General features: G+C 38.6%; 1 protein-coding gene across 2 annotated transcripts in view; it reads right to left on the bottom strand.

The window, feature by feature from the left end:
• cadps2 (Ca++-dependent secretion activator 2) overlaps positions 1–22,123 on the bottom strand; it is a 145,933-nt gene that overhangs the window by 2,011 nt on the left and 121,799 nt on the right. For both annotated transcript variants that reach the window (XM_035913406.2, XM_006782231.3), the window contains exon 25: positions 10,390–10,497. In XM_035913406.2, the coding sequence (XP_035769299.2) occupies positions 10,390–10,497 (108 nt within the window). The remainder of the gene's footprint in view (positions 1–10,389; positions 10,498–22,123) is intronic.

The following is a 22,123-nucleotide window of genomic DNA, read 5'->3' on the forward strand; positions in this document are numbered from 1 at the left end:
AAACCATCTCAGCCTTACCTCTCGAATTTTGCTCAACCTCAGGCCGTTCCTCTGATGTATTCATTTCTAATCCCTTCTATTCTTACCACTTCCAAGGAAAACCTTGACATTTTCAGCTCTAACACCTCTAGCTCTGTCTCCTAGCTTTTTGCTAGTGTCACCACCATTTTCAAACCACAGATCATAGCAGGTCTCACTACCATCTTGTAAGTCTCCACCTGCTCCACCCTGCCTAGAATCTCCTCTTCATCTCTCTTGTGTACTGCCCCTTGCTTTGGAAGGTTGACCCCAAATGTGTGAACTCATCTGCCTTCACTATATCGACTCGTTGCATGTTCACCTGTCCAACTATCTCCTTTTTATTCATACACATGTATTCTGCCTTGCTCCTACTGATTTTTATTCCTCTTCTCTCCAGAGAATACCTCCATCTCAGGCACCTCCAGGCTCTCTCTCACCTGCTTTCTACTAAATTGGAATTAGAAATGATTATTCATGCCTTTGTTTCTTCACAATTGAACTATTGTAATTCATTGTTTTTTTTGTAGGTCAATGTACAAACACGCACAGAACTTTATAAAACATGCAACATTTTACAAAGTCACTGCAAACATTGCAAACGTACATGACTTTGCAGCATTAAAATGAATAAACCATGTAAAGATCTGTGTACTGGATTTTGTAGTATGTATAAAGTGACCTTTGACTGCTAGAGCACATTCCTGGAGAAAGCTTTTTCAAGTCTGTTTTTGAAGTCAACAAGGCCAAGAAAATACTCTGAGGAGCATCTTTAAACATTTTTCTTTTCAGTTGCAGCCATACCCCTGAAAAGATACTAATAAAAACTATACTATGTTAATTTAGCTACAGATACTCTGAACAAGAACAGTTTATGGTTTTCATACCTGTGTGTTCACCTTCAGATTAGTTTACGTGTTAGCCGTTTGCTTGTTGACAGATCTAAAATGCCTTGCTTTAATTCAGCTGACAACACCACAATGTAAGGTCAAAGGACATGTGCTAACAAAAGTGCAAAACTCAAAGAGGGTAAAACATTTATTTATTCAAAGGCACCAATTTACTGGTGAAGTCCTGAATACAAGGACAGAGTTCAGGGCTCTGCTTTGAACTTCAAAGAGTTGGAAAAAAAATCAGGTTCCTTCTTTGTAATGTTCATTAAATGATTTTCCTTCACACCTTCCACCAACAAGCCACAGCTGCAGGAAAATCAAACACACCTTTTCTCACCTAAAGAGCAATCCTCACTTACAGAAGCATTCAAAATGCTGCTGGTAAAATGCACACACTGGGTGGCTTTATTCAGTTACCAGTCTTACAAGAATACTTGCGGAAATTGCTCTGACACAGTAATGACCCGTATATTCAGATCTGCTCTGAGAGATCACCGCTGACTTAATTCTGTACAATGGCAAGGACTGTAATTACCTTCCCATTTAAGAGAGAAAAACAGTCCAAAGGTTTTTCACACACTTGACAAAAGCCAAAACACATCCATGATTACGCAGCTGTCATGCAAATATTTGATTCATTCTATTGTGAAAGCAACCTGTAACCTCCTACATCCTGGCTCCCAATTATACCAAAGTAATAAGTTTTTCACTCAGTCTAAGTAGCTTAGCCTCGAGGAAATGCAACAAAATACAAACTTAAAAATTAGGGTTTAAGTTCAGTCACCGTTCCTGATTTAATTATTTTTCTGCCCAGGCTGCATTAAAGCATTTTCTCTCTTTAAAAGTCTTATCTTTTCATCTGGAAAGTAATCAAACGGTGAAAAATTATATGCTTTTAAAAGAAAATTAACTTCTTATTTAATCAAGAATTTTACATTGCAAAAATGAGCTTGCCAAATTGTGCTGCAGTGGAGTAGAAAAGCACTATACGAGAACCAATCGATTTACCACAAGAAGATGGGAGACCATATCTTTAAATAGTTATTTTTAAAATAATTTATCTTTAAATAATTTTTAAAAATAACTGTAAGCTGATCAAATGAGAACTAAATTTTGCACTGCTGCATTCATTACTGTTGGACTAGATGATGACGGTTCTTCTTGGGGAGCAGCATTGGTGCTGGTGACACCAACAGACTGAATGAAGGAAGGCTGGCTCTGCGATTGGCTGCAAATTTAAAACTTGTGAAGGTTTTGAAACAACTAATAATCGGGAGTCGGGCTCGGCACTTTAGTTCCAGTGAAATGAACTCTTAAGGATTCAACATACCAAGAACTTTTTGACAATTTCATGTTTCCAACTTTGTGGGAACAGTTTGGATGGCCTCCATCTGTTCTAACACGACTGCGCACCAGTTCACAAAACAATGTTGTAAAGACCATGGATGAGTGAGTTTAACGTGCGAAAACTTGACTGGCCTGAACACCACTTTTGGACAATACCTTTGGGATAAATTAGAGCACAGTCAGGCCTTTTTGTGCAATATCACTTTCTGACCTTACAAGTGCTTCTGGAAGAATGGTCATGTGGGTAGCAAGCTAGGCAAAGATGCTCAGACCTCCGAACCTCCAACCCCCAGCTCCAGCTCTTCCAAGGGGGTACCCAAGGCATTACTGAGGTAACCGAGATTTCTCCAGTAGGTCGAGGGCCTGCCTAGGGTTCTCCTCCATCCCTGAGCCACTTCATCGATAACTATGTTGCCTCCTGGGAGTCCCCAGGAGGCAACATGTCATGGATGTCTCAACCACCTTAACTGGCAGCTCAAGCAAATGATTTTTTTGGTCTCACCATTGAGAGAGGGCCGAAAGTTAGATAAAAAGCATACACACTTTGCTACAGGCTTGTTGCTAGCTAGTTAGTGATGCTACACACCTGTGTTACACTCCTAGTCTATATGTTTGAATGATTCAGCACTCCTTAGTTTCTGTTATCATATTTAGGACAGATGAAATCAGCTGCACGCTTACACTGAGGCCCAGAGTTACTGCAAATAGAAATTAAATGTTGTCATTTTTAGATTTTAACATAAGACTCACAAACTCATGGGAAATAATACACTATTAGCAAAACACAGAATGAAAGAATTACAGATTAAAGTTTTCAGTTGAAAATACAACTGAAGACCTTTTATCTTTAATCAGGTTTTATTTAATGCTGTCAGAGAAAATGTCGTGCCCTCTTCATGCAGCTTACTACATTCAGTTCAATTATACTTAGACAGCACCTAATTACAACAATAGTTGCCTTGTAATTTGGCGAGATGAGCAGCTTTCCTAAACACTAAACTGAGTTATTTTTTATGCTTCTTTATAGTTACATGGATGTCTGTCTTTCACGTCACATTGCACAATAAGGTAATTTAGTCTTTATACTTTTTCATCATTTAAATTTGGATCAATTTAAAATGTACTCTAATATTAAATACGTATGCAGCATTAAGAGTGGGAATATAGGATGATTTCTCTGTTGTCACAAGGTGGGGTAGAGGTCTGAATCCAAGTGTGCAAGTCCTGTAATCACAAAGAGAAATGAATAATCACAAACTGTCAACTCTAAAGTTTATCCCTTAAAGCTGAAACCTTTCCTGTTTTGACGCATCTCGGAATCTTCCCTTACATTTCTTCAGTTTAATTGTTCTATTGATGTGCTGACATCAGCATAACAGTAGAACAATACAATATATTAATTATACAATATAATATTTTACCTTTGACTCGCTGGTACTTTTTAAATTGAGATCGACAAAGATGATGTCGCAGGTTTCCAGTCAGTTTCGGTCGTGCTGCTGCAGTGGTGAACTTGGTGAACTCAAATTAGAACCTCAATAAGAATAATTCAGATCGCGTTTTAACCAGAGTACTTAAAACAAACTCTGTATCAAATACATAGATAAATGCGAAGAGTCGGTGCTAAAAATTTCATTAATGGAAAAATTAAACAAATTTGGATTTAACATACCAAATGCTACCATTTGGCATTAGCACATAAATGTTAGATTTGGTTATTTCAATCGTATGGGCTCAAATTGTGGTCATAAATATTTTGTAGTTGTAAATCAAATGCGTTGTTGTGAGAGTTGTGTAAGTTTTGTAACCTTGTAAACCAAAATACCTGAAAATTTTATGTTTGTGCATCTATAGATGAGAATTTGTGTCTGTAAAAAAGATTTGTGTTTGTAAAAAATTATTTAGACAAGACACCTTTTTTTGTTAAGGTCTGGTTACAGATACAAAGCAAAAACTATGTGTGAAACTCTGCACTCAAGTTCCCCGGCTGTGTGTGAGTTTGAACTCACAGTATGAATTTTGACCCAATTTTTCTTCCTTTCAGCTGATTGTGATTGACATGACATTGACCAAATTTAACAAGCCAATCAGAGAACACATGGGTTTGGCTGTCGGAGGGGTGCTTTACTGAGCATAAATTTTTCTGATATTTTGGTTTACAACGTTACAAAACTCAGTTCACAACTACGCATTCTGATTTACAAACACAAAATATTTATGGCCACAATTTGAGCCCATGCAATCCTGTCTCTTTTATTTTGCTGACATCAGCTGTGTTTTTGACCAGTTTTTGACAAACTGGGATATCAGCAAGAACTGATATTACAGGCTGAACGCTGAATGCAGTGAGAATATCTTACATTCTCTCAGTAATTCATCTTCTGTTAAAACTGCATTAAATCCACCATTAATAACGGGTTGCTGAAGTCCACACTTAAAAAACAAATCTGGTGTCACTGTTCTTACAGATGTGGAGAGAGAAACATGCAACTGTTTGCACAAATCCAATAACTGAACATGGCTTTCCCCAACAGCCGACAACGGTCTCAGCTAATTAGCTGTAGCACATTAATTAATGATTAGTTTCCAAAAACACATTTAACTTACCAGAAAAGTGTAACGGTGCCTGAGGTTCTTCTGTTGATTAGTCCAGTTTACTGCAAAACATTTTTCGCTGTCAGTTTGAAACAGGCCAGTCCTGGTTTTGGAAAATAAACTGTGGGCCTCCTCTCAGAATCACTACTGTATCCGCGCTTCCCAAACAGAGGCAAGTGTTTCCGTGACTGCTGCTGCCATCCAAGCTGTCATGACCGACTCTACCCCGATTTTACAGCATCGAGTTAATAACTAGAATCAAACTTCTGACAAAGGAGACCCCATGGACACAAATTAGCATGAGGAGATGAATTTGTCATTCATAATTCTCCCTGTAGATATTAATAGTTAACTATGTCACACACTGCTCAAGCCTTTTAATTCAACTGATTTTTTGTTACTAATATACAATATAATATATAAAAAGGCCCGTGTTTCTGAGCTCGTGAACATCAGATTTCTTTCATAGATTTGTGGTACAAACGTGTGATTTATAGAATATGATGTTGAACATTAAACAGAAATAAAGTATTTAAACCAGAATCGACCTTAAACATTTATTTATTTTAAATTGATTAATTGAATTAATTTCTTAAACTTTATGCACAATTTTCCAAAAATACAGTTTTATATGTGCTGACTGCCTTTCTGTAAAAGTCACCGCGTGCTGCTGGTGACTGCTAACATGTTAACACACATCTGCACACCACTGATGTGTGGCTGCTTTGCCTCACAGCTAAATGCATTTGCAATAATTTGCAATTCATGTTGGCTTATTCTCTACACCTCAGACTATTTACGCTGGTTTTTTCCTCTATTATTCTGGACTAATTAAATAAAAAAAAATGTTGCAAGCATATGTTTTTTTTAACCTAAATTGTAGCACATCATTCTTCAGTTTAGTTTGCATCACCTCATTTATGTGCGTCTGCTTGTGTCCTTATGCCGTCTCTGACAGTTCCTATGTGATTCCTAAAATTTTCATACTTTTTACACATCCTCTATCCCTCTATTATTTTTCTCTTCCTCCTTTTCCTTCACAATCTTTTTTTAATGCTGCAGTTCACATAGTATCCTAACCAGCCATCATTATTAACAAATGCTTGAGGATGTTCAAATTACTGCATGACACCCTCTGATTTTCTGCTCCTCCTCCATTCAAGGAAACATATATTTGAGTGTCTGGGAGGCGAGTTTCCAGAGTGAGTAATCAGCTGCCTGCTGGTTTCCTTGCAAACCGCACTAACCATCATGGAAATTGAGAATGAAGAAGGTCCTTAATTGAGATGATTAGAGGATAAGAGTGAAAACAGATGGAGGGAATAAGCACAGGAAGGATGGGGGAACGAGTAGGTATGCATTGGTCTTGTAAAAATTATGTGAAGAAATGGGGGTATGCTTCTCTGGTGCCGAAACGATTTGAACATTTGAGATATATTCACGCTTTTGCACAATAAATGTTCCTCGGTTATAAAGTTGTATACTCCTGTATATAAAATGCCAGAGATGTTTTATTTCTGGGTCTATTTTTTGTTTCAATTGTTGAGATCTGCTTTTTTCCTTAACAAATATATGTTATGTTTTCTCACATAAGAATTAAATGATCTAATATTTTGTTTTCTTTCTGAACTGAAACTAATAACAGAAATAAGGGGAAGAGAAAGAATCTCAAACATCTAATTTTGTTTTGAAGGATAAATCTGAGGCTGAATTAAACTTGTTCTGAGATAAGTATTTTTTTTAACTGTATCCAGGTTTGTCCTTGGTTTGTCAGTTGTTCCCTCCTAAAGTCAAGAACAGAGAACTGTGCGTGTGTGTGTGTGTGTGTGATGCACACAGATGCTCCCTGATGAGCACTTGTACACAAAAAGACAGATGTTTGCATGCACAAGCAAAAGGGGAAAAAAACTCTTAAGTGTGTTTACAGTTCATGTTGATTCCCCATCTTTTCATTTTGGTGTTCTTTGCTTTCATAGCCTTTTTCTTCCTCTTCTTTAAATCCATCAGTGTTGACAAAGCTTTTGTTTAAAAGGTGTGGCAAATGTAAATAAATGTGCTTTTGACTCACAAAGCTCTATATAAACACGGAAATCGCATACCCATATTGCTGCTGGTAGGAGGTCTGATGCTGCTGTCGAACAAAGGATTTGGTTCTTTGTTTACACACAAAATGTATGTGCGCACATATATGTGTGTGTATGTGAGATACATGTTGAAGGGCTGAGTGGAGAAACCTCAAGGCCCCGCTGTCACCTCCTTCTTGGCGCATGACTGGGTGCTTCTGAGCTCTATTAGACTTACTCTCCTCGACCTCCCTTTTTCAAACACGAACGCGCGCACACACACACAAAATTCAGTCCAGTGCAGATCGAGCCTCAGTCACAACACTCTGAACTCTCGGAGGAGGCGGTGGGTGGCAGAAATCCATCGCTCAGCTTCGTGCCGCTAATGTGTATGAAGGTCTGAACCGCCATGTCTGAGTTGCCGCGTTAACTAATGATGGCGAGCTGAGGCGTGTTTGACAACTTTCTGCTAAAATATTCTTAAAAATCTAAATCCAAGTGGGGGCGGTAGGTTATGAAAACGGACAGCGTGGGATAGAGGGATGATTAGGCGGATGGATAGCTGGGTATGTGAAAGTGTTTTTGGCTCCAGCAGAGCAAGCCAAAAGCTCTTGATGTTTTCTAAGTGATAAACAGGTCAACAGAAGCAGTCAGTGTTTTCGAAACTAAGCAACCTGCTGCTGCTTCGAAAGAGGAGAATCAGTGTGTGCAAACACCTGACTGTGAGCTCTGTTTGTAGAGATTTTATAAGCATTTACTGTATATATAAGATTCCTATGAACAGATCAGATGCTATTCAAAATTATTTTCAGTTTTTGGTTTGCATGTCTTTATGTGTGCATATTAAATCTATTTTTTGTCTGTAATTAAACATTTTACATAACAACATAAAGCACAGAAAATATCAACCACAAACTGACTTGAAAGATGAGCATAAAATGTTTTGAGAACCACAGAATTAGTGGTCAAATTGGATTCACAGCAGTTACAAGTATTTCTAATGAGTACGTTCCTGTTTAGTCACAGTCAGGTTAGTGAGGCATTATTTAAAACAAACAAACAAACAAACAAAAACTGCTTTCCATTTTTTTCTCTACAAAGATGCATTTACATTTAGAAAATCAGAAGTAACACATTTATTACATTGCCTCACAAGGCTCGGTACTGAGGCCTGTTTTGTTTACGTGTGTGTGTGTATGTGTGTGTGTGTGTGTGTTTGCGTGTGCGTATATATATATATATATATATATATATATATATATATATATACACATACATGCACTTTTTCTTCCTTTTTTGGAACTAGCCAAATTTACATCTTTACATTGAGGATACATTAATGCACATGTCTTTTGCTCAAAGAATTTGAAAGCTGCAGCTCCTGCCACTGGTAAAATGAAATACATCACATATTAATTTTATATCACCAGGGGAAAAATTGTTATTATAATAAACGTGTCATAAATGGTACAAATAGTCAAAGAGTATTGGAGAACAAATGTCAAAATATAAAAGTTTTTTTCTGAAAGCTAAGGCTTTAATTCTAAGCTTGTACGTTGCTGCAGACTTGTGTGCATCTTTATCAAACAAACTGAAATGATTAGCTTATGCTGCCTGTTACTGAGCTTCCAGTTTTACTTACTGTGTACCTGCAAACCACAATGACATGTACACAAAGCTGCCTCATTTTTCTGGGACTTCTGTTTGGATGCTGACAGAACTTAAAACGAATAAGATGTTTTCTCGGTGGTACTGGTGATTAAGCGAGCACTTCTGTGTGCCACAGGTGGTAGAGCAGAGTATCAACTGTTTGCAGGTTTTGAAGTTCAATTCTGAATTCTTAACCACAACACTGATTTTGAAGAAGGTTTAACCATCAGAGCACAACACAGCTCCTGAAAGCAGCTTTACGTCCACTGGTGTGAGCTTGGGTGAACATGAACATCACACCCACAAGAACAACAACAGACCGAAACAAGCTGGAGATACTGGAAGCAGGCACCATTTCCCAGTAATCATGTTAATGAAAGAAATTAATCAGGTAAGTGGCGCCATATAGAAACACGCGGTGGCCCAAGGGGGCCCCGGGTGTCAAAGATTAAAATTCTGTCTTTTTTGTACATTTCATACAACAATTATGGAGTGTGTTAGGAGACTCTTCATTTACAAATAGAACTGGAAATGCATCCTGCTGCCATTTTCATAAAATATTTTCCCTCTGGCTCTCCATCTCTGAGCTTTGTCAACAATAAAAAGAGAAAAAAAAAGTAGAAACAGTTCTACATTTTTTAACCAGTGGAAATGTTACATCAAAAATTTCTACACTCAAGAGCATAAGGTTTTATTTCCAAAAGTACTGACTTGAAAAATGTATTATTCAGCCTTCTGCAATTTGCCATGGAAAAAAAGTACTCCACCTATATAAAAAAATGTCTAGCTCTACAACTGTAGGTGCATAAAGGAATTAAAAAACCGATTCTATAAACAAAGTCTGAGAGTAGATTCAAATCAGCAATTTAGTGACAGCTGAACAGAGAATAAAAGCATTTCCTGCTGATAGAAAGATAGATACTTTATTGATCCCACAAGTGAAATTGTTGAAAGAAATAAAAAATAGATTTTTTTTAGATACAAATTCATCTCTCTTGACCCTGTTTTTCTTCAGGAACCTACAGAAAGTTAAGAGACAGGCAAAACAGCAGAGGTAAAGCATGTGCTCAAAGAACAGAGACAGAGACATGAAACAGAAACATATGTGCAAAGAGCTGAATGGCACACAAAGCCTTTAAAACCTTAAAATATGACAAAGTGCTTGCCCAAAGGGAATGGGCTCAATTTTGGAGAATATTATTGGATATTGACCTTACAATGTAAAGTTTGTCGAAATTGCTTTCAGTATGATTTTGTGCTATATATGCAATTTAAACAAATTTGTAAATGTCAAGTTGGCTTGGAGTGGTGTTTTTTTGATTGAGAACAAATGCACTTTCATATTGCTGATTTGCTTGAAGCGTTAGCATTCCTGCTGAAACAACTGTTGGCTGTGAAATAGTGAGGAGAATGTTAGACCTAACTTACTATGTCCCCAAAACAGAAAGGCAGTGATTAACTTACATTTAGAGTTTAAATGTTTTTACATAATTTTGACATCACATGCAAATAGATCTATGACTGTTGCATCATTTAGCATACTCTTTCAGAAGAGCATTTTGATTTTAAATGAAGAAAAAATAAGGGGATTTGTCCTGATCCTGGTAAAAAAAAAAGAAAAAGAAAAAGAAAAAGAAAGAAAAACTAACAAAAAAAACACAACAATAAAATGAATTTTTAAAAGAATTTCTTTACACGTGACCAATTTGCTATTTTAGGTTTTTGCACACAGAATTACAGATTAACAAAGAAAGTTATGTATAACAATAAAGTAGGAATATGAACATAATTTCAGGCAAACTGGAAACAGTACTTGCACTTACATCAAATACGGTCTCAATGTAGAGCTCATCACTGACACCACGGTGCAGAATGTCCTGGTTCTGTCGTACAAAACTAGTGTAAGTGTCAGCCAGATCCATCCTTGGTTTCTGCAGGACACAGGACAAAGGCAGGCCTGAGGGCAACTCATGGATGGTAGAGCATGAAAATACAATGTCAAACAATGTTACAAAAAGTATTTTTAGCACAAAGTTGAAACGAGACATAACTGGCATTAAATGTGAATAACTCAAAAAATAATGGTAGATTGCAATCTGCAGATACTCAGCTGGTTGTGCATGATGAGGTCTTCACACATTCTGAAATGTAGAGTGTTTAATGCAGCGAGGTGGAACACACATCCAAACACTATTGTCAGTGTGAAAACAAATAGCAATGCAAGCTAATACTCTTAGTGAATAAACCTTGATGCACTGATCTTTTGATTGTTTGGTCACTTTGGATCCACAGTGCATCCACTTCGATTGTTCCACATTTTGTCACCTTACAGTCTTTTTCTTGTAATGGATTAAATTCATTTTCTTTCCACCTCAAAATTCTAAACACAATACCCGTTTCCACTGATCATCTGTCAGATGTTTTTACAATTTTACTGGAATTCCACCTGTAGTAAATTCAGTTGACTGGACATGACTTGGATAGGCACTTATATATCATATAGGACATCGGGCAATGTAAAGTTCATAGCTGACAGTGCATGTCGGAGGACAAACCAAGCCATGGAGACCAAGTTACTGTCTGTAGACCATTTTCCAACAAGTCAACAATTCTAAACACACAGCCAAGATAATAAAGGAGTGGGTTCTGAACCACTCTGTGAATGTTCTTGAGTGGCCCCGACAGAGCACAGACTTGAACCCGACTGAACCCTTAATTAACTTAATAAATAGCACTACTACATGCATCCCACTGTTCTCCTGGATACTCTGACTACTAATGGCTAATACAGCTTACTGAAGTTCCAGGAATAATACATTTAGATTGTCAAGTATTCAGTAATACAAATCTGTGCTGCTGTTGACATTAGCTAAGAAGTCTTTCTCTCACATTTAAAACTTCTATACGTCTGTGCCTTTCCAAATGATCGGCTGACACAGTGGACAAATGCAGATGCTCTGGAAACTCTTGCTTGTACTCTTCATTGGTGGACATTAAATTTAAATGGCAAACATTCAGTTAAAATTACAGGGTGCAAATTAAAATATTATAAGGATAAATATGTTCTGAAGTGAATAAAAAGTGTATGATTTACTAAAATAATTTTCTCCGCAACAATTACAAGCAAAGCCTAACAATTGTTTTTGCTCAGGAAACGTTACCTGCTGCTTCTATGATAAAAAGGAAAAAAAAATCCTGCCCTGGACATGCTGTCCGGAGATATTACACCTGTAATGCCAATAGTAATTGCCTTGACATCTTTCACAGCCATGTTTTCTGAGCTGACGTGCATTAGGCCCAAGAGGAGACTTGTCATTCTGTTTTCTGTGCTGCACAAGAAAACTAGAAACCTTCTGGCCTCACTTAAAGTCAACAGGCAGGTTGGATATGGACTCAATATTTATAATTGTAATATTTCATCAAAGACAGCATAAAAGTCATCAAATCATATCACAAAGTTTCAAGAGCCTCAATATGGGCAAAGTCCAGACAAGGTCACACTGTTCTCTCAAATAATTTTAAAATATGCAAAGTTGTGAAGGCTTCCAAGGTTATGCCTGACATTACAATTTAGTGATTTGTCTGCATCGGTCCATGCAAATGAAGCATACATCCCTGTTTTTCAACACACTCGCCCACACAGACACCCAAGCAGCAAAGCTAACATAATTAACTTATTTGTCAAATAGTTGCCTGACAGTAAATTAGTTGGCAACTACTTAAATGACAAATTAATTGTTCAAGTGATTTTCCAAAGAGAGAAAAAAAATCAAGCAGTCATTAGATTATTGTAGCTTCTCAACTTTGACAGTAACTCTTAGAAGAAGATAATGTGACCTCTCTGGTAAGTTGAATGTCTTCTGGTAAAAACTGTCTCAGCAGTTGTTTCAAAGGTCTATCAGAGAATGACAGACTGGGGTCAGTCAGAGACGATTAGCTGTAATTCAGACCGACTACTGAAGAAGAAAACCTGCAGACACAAGAGGTTAAAGTGGGGTCACATGGCTGCAGGGGGACTGTTGTGTGTGATGAAAAGAAGAGAATGGAGTGTTATAATCATCCTGAAGAAGTTACCCAAGCCCACTGACTGACAACCCTGTCATAATTCTCATAAGGCACTAGAGTGACTGGGGAGGTAAGTGTAAAAGATGATACTCAAATGAGTATCGTCTCTGATGTGTACAAGCAGACACTTTGAGGTCATGCCCATGTTGATGCAAATATATTTCAAAACTATTTTGCAACTGTTTCTGTGGTATTTGTTGATTTCAGTTCAGAAATGCAGTTTTGTCAGATATCACCTGCATCCCCACCTTTACCTTTGATGTGTCTTTTAGCATTGGCTCTCTGATGCACAGTCCCATTTTATGACCCTACATCGTCCCTACTGGAGAGGTGGAGGTGGCAGGAATCATAACAACATCTGGGTAGTTGACTTATTAAAATAAGTTAAATCACTTGAAGTTCTCCTTTTTAACTACATTTTGATACCAGGTTCATTCTTTAGCTGTGATTCTTTCTTGATAATATTTTTTCCTAATAAACTCATTTTTGATACTTTGAAATTCAGAGCCTTGTTTAAGAATATTTGAAATTCAATTCAATTTTATTTATATAGCGCCAAATCACAACAAATGTCGCCTCAAGGCGCTTCATAGATACAGAGAAAAGCCCAACAATCATATGACCCCCTATGAGCAAGCACTTTGGCGACAGTGGGAAGGAAAAACTCCCTTTTAACAGGAAGAAACCTCCGGCAGAACCAGGCTCAGGGAGGGGCGGCCATCTGCTGCGACCGGTTGGGGTGAGAGAAGGAAGACAGGATAAAAGACATGCTGTGGAAGAGAGACAGAGATTAATAACAGATACGATTCAATACAGAGAGGTCTGTTAACACATAGTGAGTGAGAAAGGTGACTGGAAAGGAAAAACTCAATGCATCATGGGAATCCCCCGGCAGCCTACATCTATTGCAGCATAACTAAGGGAGGATTCAGGGTCACCTGGTCCAGCCCTAACTATATGCTTTAGCAAAAAGGAAAGTTTTAAGCCTAATCTTAAAAGTAGAGATAGTGTCTGTCTCCCGAATCCAAACTGGAAGCTGGTTCCACAGAAGAGGGGCCTGAAAACTGAAGGCTCTCCCTCCCATTCTACTTTTAAATACTCTAGGAACAACAAGTAGGCCTGCAGAGCGGGAGCGAAGTGCTCTAATAGGGTGATATGGTACTACAAGGTCATTAAGATAAGATGGGGCCTGATTATTTAAGACCTTGTATGTGAGGAGCAGGATTTTGAATTCAATTCTGGATTTAACAGGAAGCCAATGAAGGGAAGCCAAAACAGGAGAAATATGCTCTCTCTTTCTAGTCCCTGTCAGTACTCTTGCTGCAGCATTTTGGATTAACTGAAGGCTTTTCAGTGAGTTTTTTGGACATCCTGATAATAATGAATTGCAGTAGTCCAGCCTGGAAGTAATAAATGCATGAACTAGTTTTTCAGCGTCACTCTGAGACAGGATATTTCTAATTTTAGAGATGTTGCGCAAATGGAAGAACGCAGTCTTACATATTTGTTTAATATGTGCGTTGAAGGACATATCCTGGTCAAAAATGACTCCAAGGTTCCTCACAGTGTTACTGGAGGCCAAGGTAATGCCATCCAGAGTAAGAATCTGGTTAGATACCATATTTCTAAGCTTTTCAGCGCCGAGTACAATGACCTCAGTTTTATCTGAGTTAAGAAGCAGAAAGTTAGTGGCCATCCAAGTCTTTATGTCTTTAAGACATTCCTGCAGTTTAACTAATTGGTGTGTGTTATCTGGCTTCATGGACAGATAGAGCTGGGTGTCATCTGCATAGCAGTGAAAATGTATGCTATGTCTTCTAATGATGCTGCCTAGGGGAAGCATGTATAATGTAAACAGAATTGGTCCTAGCACTGAACCCTGTGGAACTCCATAATTAACCTCAGTGTGTGAAGAGGACTCTCCATTTACATGCACAAATTGGAGTCTATTAGATAGATATGATACAAACCACTGCAGTGCAATACCTGTAATACCTACAGCATGTTCTAATCGCTCTAATAGGATATTATGGTCAACAGTATCGAATGCTGCACTAAGGTCAAGAAGGACAAGCACAGAGATGAGTCCACTGTCAGAGGCCATAAGAAGATCATTTGTAACCTTCACTAAAGCTGTTTCTGTGCTGTGATGAACTCTGAAACCTGACTGAAACTCTTCAAATAAACCATTCCTCTGCAGATGATCTGTTAGCTGTTTGACAACTACTCTTTCAAGGATTTTTGATATGAAAGGAAGGTTGGAGATTGGCCTATAATTAGCTAAGACTGCTGGGTCCAGAGATGGCTTTTTGAGTAAAGGTTTAACTGCAGCCACCTTGAAGGCCTGTGGTACATAGCCGATTATTAGAGATAGGTTGATCATATATAAGATCGAAGAATTAATCAATGGCAGGACTTCTTTGAGCAGTTTTGTAGGAATGGGGTCTAAAAGACACGTTGATGGTTTGGAGGAAGTAATTATTGAAGTTAACTCAAAAAGATCGATTGGAAAGAAAGAGTCTAACTTAACATCAATGGAACTAAGAGTAGCTGTAGATAATATTACATCTGTGGGATGATTATTGGTAATTTTTTCTCTAATGATAAAAATTTTATTTGTGAAGAAGTTCATGAAGTCATCACTAGTTAACGTTAAAGGGATGGTTGGCTCAAAAGAGCTCTGACTTTTTGTCAGCCTGGCTACAGTGCTGAAGAGAAACCTGGGGTTGTTCTTATTTTCTTCAATCAGTGATGAGTAGTAAGCTGTTCTGGCTTTGCGGAGGGCTTTCTTATAAAGCAACAAACTATTTCTCCAGGCTAAATGATGATCCTCTAAATTTGTGACACGCCATTTCCTCTCCAGATTACGAGTCATCTGCTTTAGGGTACGTGTTTGAGAATTATACCACGGGGTCAGGTACTTCTGATTAGAGACCTTAGTTTTCACTGGAGCTACAGTATCCAGAGTCGTACGTAGTGAGGAGGTGAAATTATTAACAAGATAATCGACCTCTGTTGGGGTAGCGTTCAGATAGCTGCTCTGCTCTGTGTTGGTACAGGGCATTGACGATGATAACAGTGGCTGGATTATATTCTTAAACTTAGTTACAGCGCTTTCAGAAAGACATCTACTTTGATAAAGTCCACTCTCCACTGCTGCGTAATCAATTATTGTAAATGTAAATGTTATCAAGAAATGATCAGACAGGAGAGGGTTTTCAGGAAACACTGTTAAATGTTCAGTTTCTATGCCATATGTTAAAACAAGATCTAGAGTGTGATTAAAGTGGTGGGTGGGTTCTTTTACATTTTGAGAGAAACCAATTGAGTCTAACAACAGATTAAATGCCATGTTGAGGCTGTCATTTTTAGCATCAACATGGATGTTAAAATCACCCACAATAATTATTTTATCTGAGCTCAGAACTAAATTAGATATAAAGTCTGAGAAATCAGACAGAAACTCTGTGTAAGGCCCAGGTGGACGATAGATGATAACAAGTAAGACTGGTTTCTGAGTTTCACAGCTGGGGTGGACAATGTTAAGCATCAGGCTTTCAAATGAATTAAAAGTCTGTCTTGGTCTTTCATTAATTAATAGACTGGTGTGAAAAATTGCTGCCACACCACCCCCTCGACCTGTGCTTCGAGATTTCTGGTAGTTAGAATGACTCGGGGGTGTTGATTCATTTAAACTAACATAATCATCCTGCTGCAACCAGGTTTCTGTAAGGCAGAGTAAATCAATTTGTTGATCAATTATTAAGTCATGTACTAACAGAGACTTGGAGGAGAGAGACCTAATATTTAATAATCCACATTTCACTGTTTTACTCTTTGGTTCAGATGTGGATACTGTATTATTCTTTCTTTGTAAATGTTTAAGTTGTTTGTTGCTGGTTTTCAGTTTGTTTTTTGTCTTTTTGGAAGCAGACACAGTCTCTATGGAGATGGGTTTTTGGGGGGGTAGCAGGAGGAGAGAAGCTGCAGAGAGGCGTGTAAGACTGCAACTCTGCTTCCTGGTCCCAACTCTGGATAGTCATGTTTTGAGGGGTTTAATAAATTTGTCGATATTTCTAGAAATGAGAGCTGCTCCATCCAAAGTGGGATGGATGCCATCTCTCCTAACAAGACCAGGTTTCCTCCAGAAGGTTTGCCAATTATCTATGAAGCCCACATCGTTTCTGGGACACCACTCAGACAGCCAGCAATTTAAGGAGAACATGCGGCTAAACATGTCACTCCTGGTCTGATTGGGGAGGGGACCAGAGAAAACTACAGAAATTCTTCTCTGACAGGGTTAAGTTCTTCTTATCATCCTAAGACTGTGAACAATAGCAGTGATCTCCAATCTCAGTCTCAAAAACATCTTTTCTATGGTCCCAAAAATTGCTTACGACTTTCAGATTCATAACTTTTGCAAGGCACATGCTATAGTGGATGCATACTGAACAGTATTAACTTGTCACTTATGCTTCTAACTGATGCTGTAATATTTTTTTATTTTGAATGTCTTCTGGTGATTCATAGTTTATCAGTTCTCCTGTATTAAGTTCATTTATTTCAGGAAAAAAACATTTTTTACTTACCATGTTTTATTTTCTGCTTTATTTTGATAGTTATTTGTGCCTTGAGTTCAGTTTGACTTCCCCTTGTATCATTTCCCTGATTACTTGCTCCTTTGTTGTTCCCCAGTGCATTCACTTCCCCTAATTTGCCTGTGTTGTTAAGTAGCTTTAGTATTCTCCCTATCCTCTTTCAGTGCATTTGTTCCCTTTGATGTTTCTGGTCGTTTACAGTTTTATATGGATTGACCCATATTATCAAGATAGCAATAATAATCTAGCAATCCTATTGATGGTGTGGCTGCATATCAGAAGGTTGAGCAGGTCATCTACTCCAGTCTGCATGCCAGATATAGACAAGTGCTTTATGAATGTGTGAATGTTACACAGAAAAAGGTGCTTGTATTAATGGGTGTGACTAGATGAATGAAGCAAATTGTATAAAGCCTTTGAGTCCTCAGGTATAGTAGAGAAACACCATATAAAACCAGTCCATTTAGCAGAAGAGAAACCCTACAGTCAAAAAATGTTCCTAACTTCCATCCATCCATTCGCTTCCACTTATCCTTTTCAGGGTCGCGGGGGGTGCTGGAGCCTGTCCCAGCTGTCATAGGGCGAGAGGCGGGGTACACCCTGGACAGTGTTGGGGAGTAACGGAATACATGTACCGCCGTTACGTATTTAAAATACAAAATATGAGTAACTGTATTCCGTTACAGTTACCGTTTAAAAAGGTGGTATTTAGAATACAGTTACTTTGTTGAAATAAATGGATTACACGGCGGTACTTCCCTGTTTCATATTGTGGCGGGTCAGGACTGTTTAGGTTTTGTTTGACAGGTATGTTCTGTTGTTCCAGGCGGCAACGTTACGGTTGCCATGGTTACAGGGTGACGCTCTCTCTCTGGGTGAGAGAGCGCCTTTTTTGTTGTTGTTGTTGTGCTAAGCTAATAGGCAGAATGCTACCGGTGTAGCTCTAAAGAATGCAGCATCATGGGCAGTGTAGTCCGTGCTGCAGGGAGAATGGACTGCCATACACATTATGTGTCTGTGAGCGAGGGAGGGAGAAAAAGGAAAAGTACGAGTTGTCATCGAGCAGAAACGGGAGCTGGAAGCATGTAAATATAATAATAACCACTGCAGCCAAGAAGAGCGCCTGACGAGCCCAGTTGTAAGTAAGCTATTAAGACTCGACTGTACACCGTGTTCGTGTTTTCCTCCGAAACAATAAGTTCCGTTGGAGCAGCCTTTCAACACCTCTCTCTGTCTCTTGCTAGCAAAGTTGACCCAGACAACAAAGTAAAGCTAGTTTTCGGCTACGAGCCGACACAGAACCCACCGTATTAGCCAGAGATCCCTTTACTACGGTTTGGAGCCGCGGACCTTCAGTAACAGTAATAAATCACAGCAATAGTACATTCATGTAGTTGTAAACAGCATGATAATATATTAAGTAATCCAAAGTATTCAGAATACGTTACTGTCATTGAGTAACGTAACGGAATACGTTACAGAATACATTTTGGGCCATGTATTCTGTAATCTGTAATGGAAGTAACCTTCCTAACACTGACCCTTGACAGGTCGCCAGTCTGTCATAGGGCTAACTCACAGAGACAGACAACCATTCACACTCACATTCACACCTATGGGCAATTTGGATTAATCAATTAACCTATCCCCACAAGCTGCATGTCTTTGGACGGTGGGAGGAAGCCGGAGTACCCGGAGGGAACCCACGCAAACACGGGGAGAACATGCAAACTCCACACAGAAAGACCCCGGTCTGATGGTGTAATTGAACTCAGGACCTTCTTGCTGTGCGGCAACAGTGCTAACCACCGTGCCGCTGTGCTGTTCCTAACTTTACAAGTGAAATTCCACTGGAGGTAGTGAGTTGAAGATCTCATGACAAGGCCTGGATTTACTGCACGTGTGGTGGTCAGTTCATTTACTAGCACTGATATTATGTGCAGCACAAGCAGGTTGAAATGTTAAAACCAGGAGCAACATTGCTTTGAACTTGAACATACATTCTCTTGAGGTGAATAACAATATCTGTTGATAACAACACATATTAAGGCCAATCAGTGCTGCATACATTGGCGTGAATTGGCTTGATGCCATGACAAGTCACGTTAACTTAGTCCCAGATATCAAACGGCACCTTTAGATATCTTATATCTATTAAAGTGCCATTTGGTACCAGTATGCCTTGGTGGGTCAAAACTGCTTAGACTCATAATAGACCAAAAGCATAATATTCAGGTTGGTCATAAAGTCTGGACTTAGGTATGTATTAAACCCCAATTCTTTTGTCCCCATGATAGAACAGAGAAAACCCGACTCATAGTGTATTAAAATTTATATTTATATTTATTTTTATTCAATCATCTTCCGGAAGAGAGAGACCCCTGCACAGGCCCAACGCCAGTTGCAGGATCTCTAACATTACAAGCTCAACACGTGTCTTATATGGTGTTATTTCGGTACTTCAGACGTCACACACGTCACACACAGTTTCATTACAAACAAAACTCCTTCTACTCAGTTCCTCCTTTCTGTGTCTGATTTATTAATATGCCTGTGCACTAAAACTTCCTGTGCAGCTTGCAATAACTTCCCCTTTCTAAGGTCTGTCTGCTCCTCATGTTCTGCAAAAACATGCAGTTTCTGGTCAGCCTGTGACCTAGTCAAGTCTGGGCCTCTCATAAAACAATCTAATGAGCAGATACACATTAAAAAATATCTATTTCTTAACATATGAAAGAAAAACAGTCAGGTTTCTATACACCTATGCACATTTGCCACACAACCACAGATATATGGACAGGTTCAAAGTGTGCAAAGTACAGTTGTCCTGTATGAGGTACAACATTTAAGAGTGTGTATGTGTGTCACTGGCTACATGTAAATGCCCCTGGTGTCACTTGAGACATCAATTTTCCCTTACCCTCTCCTCCCCTTAAGGCTTTTCACAGTCATTCACCTCTTTTTCTTTTGTTCTGGCGAGGCGACAAAGCACCATGACAGATTACAGATGTCGGCACAGTTCCAGCCAACAAGATTAGAGATTCTCTCGTGTTAAGCAATAGAAAGGATAGACAGAGAAAAAGGGAAAATGCACATACAAGTAGTTCGTCACTGTTGTCCTGTTCTGCTCTCTCAATCTCCTTTACTGTTTCTTTAGTTTTACCTAAACACTAGTAATCCTCTCTGCATCTAGATAATGGATGTCTGTTAACTTATCAATATTTGACAGCAACTAAAAACATTTTAAAATAAAGATATGTACCTGTACAGGTACTGATCGGTGCAGGTATAAGTCTAAAGAGAGAAGAGGGAGGAGGTGCCTTTTGTTATCAGGGTAATGGGGCAGTAAATTATTAAGTAACTTCACAATGATATCAGTTCCATTTCATGCCTTGGGTTCATTTAATTTTTTTCCAGGTGGATGTCGTGTATGGCAAAGAAGAAAGTGCTTGTGTGAATAGATGAATGAGGCTAGTTGTGTAAGCTTTTTTGAACTATATAGCTGTGACTTGACAAAATGTGGAACAAGTGAAGCCCTTTTAATACTTTCCAGATGCACTGCCGCCTTAAGGGCCTGTGGTACATCAGCCATTAATCCGTTCTGATTATTTAAGATTGAAGTCTAAGGAGTTTGAAAAGAAGGTGACTGGACGTTACGTATTTTGAAGATGTTTCACCTCTCATGCAAGAGGCTTCTACAGTTGTAAAACCAAACGTTAGAGAGTCCCAGGTATTTAAACCCTAGTGGGGGTTGTCCCTTAGGAGGTTGTCACTGACCCACTATTACTCATGTGCATCATCACATGAGCCAAGGTGTCAAAAAAAGGCCTGGGTGATTACCACGAGAGGTTTCAAGTGAAAACACTGTGTGACCTTGCCCCACCCGCCATGGTAGCTATTGAGGTCACCTGATGTAAGATGTGAGTGGGGGTTTAGGTACCTGAGAAAGGATCTCAAGACTGTAACGTAGGTGGCTGACAGCTGGTGTTGTAAGCCACCACTTCTGTTCAATGATGGTTGTTCATAGTGAACTAGATGGGCTTATTTACTCCTCTGTCAGTCCAAAATGTGAACATTGGCATCCTTGAAAGATTGACTTATATAGCACAGATGTACAACTGCATCTTGTCATGTCAAGGTGGCTCTTCTATACTGTGCCATGCATTTATGGAGTTGCTGGTTTCTCCAGTTAAAAAGGTCTGGGGAAGGACGTTTTATCCTTGGGATCAACCCTTTTTTAGGTGTGGCTGAAGCTCTGAGATTCTCTGACAAACCTGCAAGATGAGGAACGACTATGTTGTTATGTTTCTGCCAAGTTGTTGTCTAATCTTCTTTCTTGCGCATCTTTGCTGATTTGATGAAAGCCTGGTTGACATAACTACATGCTTCAAGAGCTTTCTCTGCACGTATGTGTTCCTTTTATTTTCCTTCTTTCCACTTCTGCATGAAGATTGAAGTTTTAATTAATAGTAGGGGCTTCTTTGAGTAGTCTTGACAATGACAACAAAAACAACAAATGTAATAATTGTCATAATAAGTAAATTAGATGCTTGGCTGGTAAAGATAAAGATAAAAATATAAAGCAACTTATATGTAATTTTTACAGATCTTATTTTCCATTGCTTAGCTAACATTTCAAGCAATCATATTTACATTAAATGTTGTTAGCCGCAACATCTAACAGGCACCATCCAAAATCATACTTAAATCTCCATTGCTGAGGTAACGTTTAGTTAGTAGACGTTAGCTAACATTTTTTAGGACGCTCCTCAGTTGTGAATGCAGCATTCAAGTTTTAGCTTATATAGTGATGAGATATAACAAAAAAAAAAGTTTATAAAATTCTGATGATTCAGTTTCCACCACATAGTTATTAACAGTAGTGGAAAACAAA

The sequence above is a fragment of the Neolamprologus brichardi genome, chromosome 7 (assembly GCF_056152115.1).
Source record: "Neolamprologus brichardi isolate AB-2024 chromosome 7, ASM5615211v1, whole genome shotgun sequence".
Classification (NCBI taxonomy): Eukaryota; Metazoa; Chordata; class Actinopteri; order Cichliformes; family Cichlidae; genus Neolamprologus; species Neolamprologus brichardi.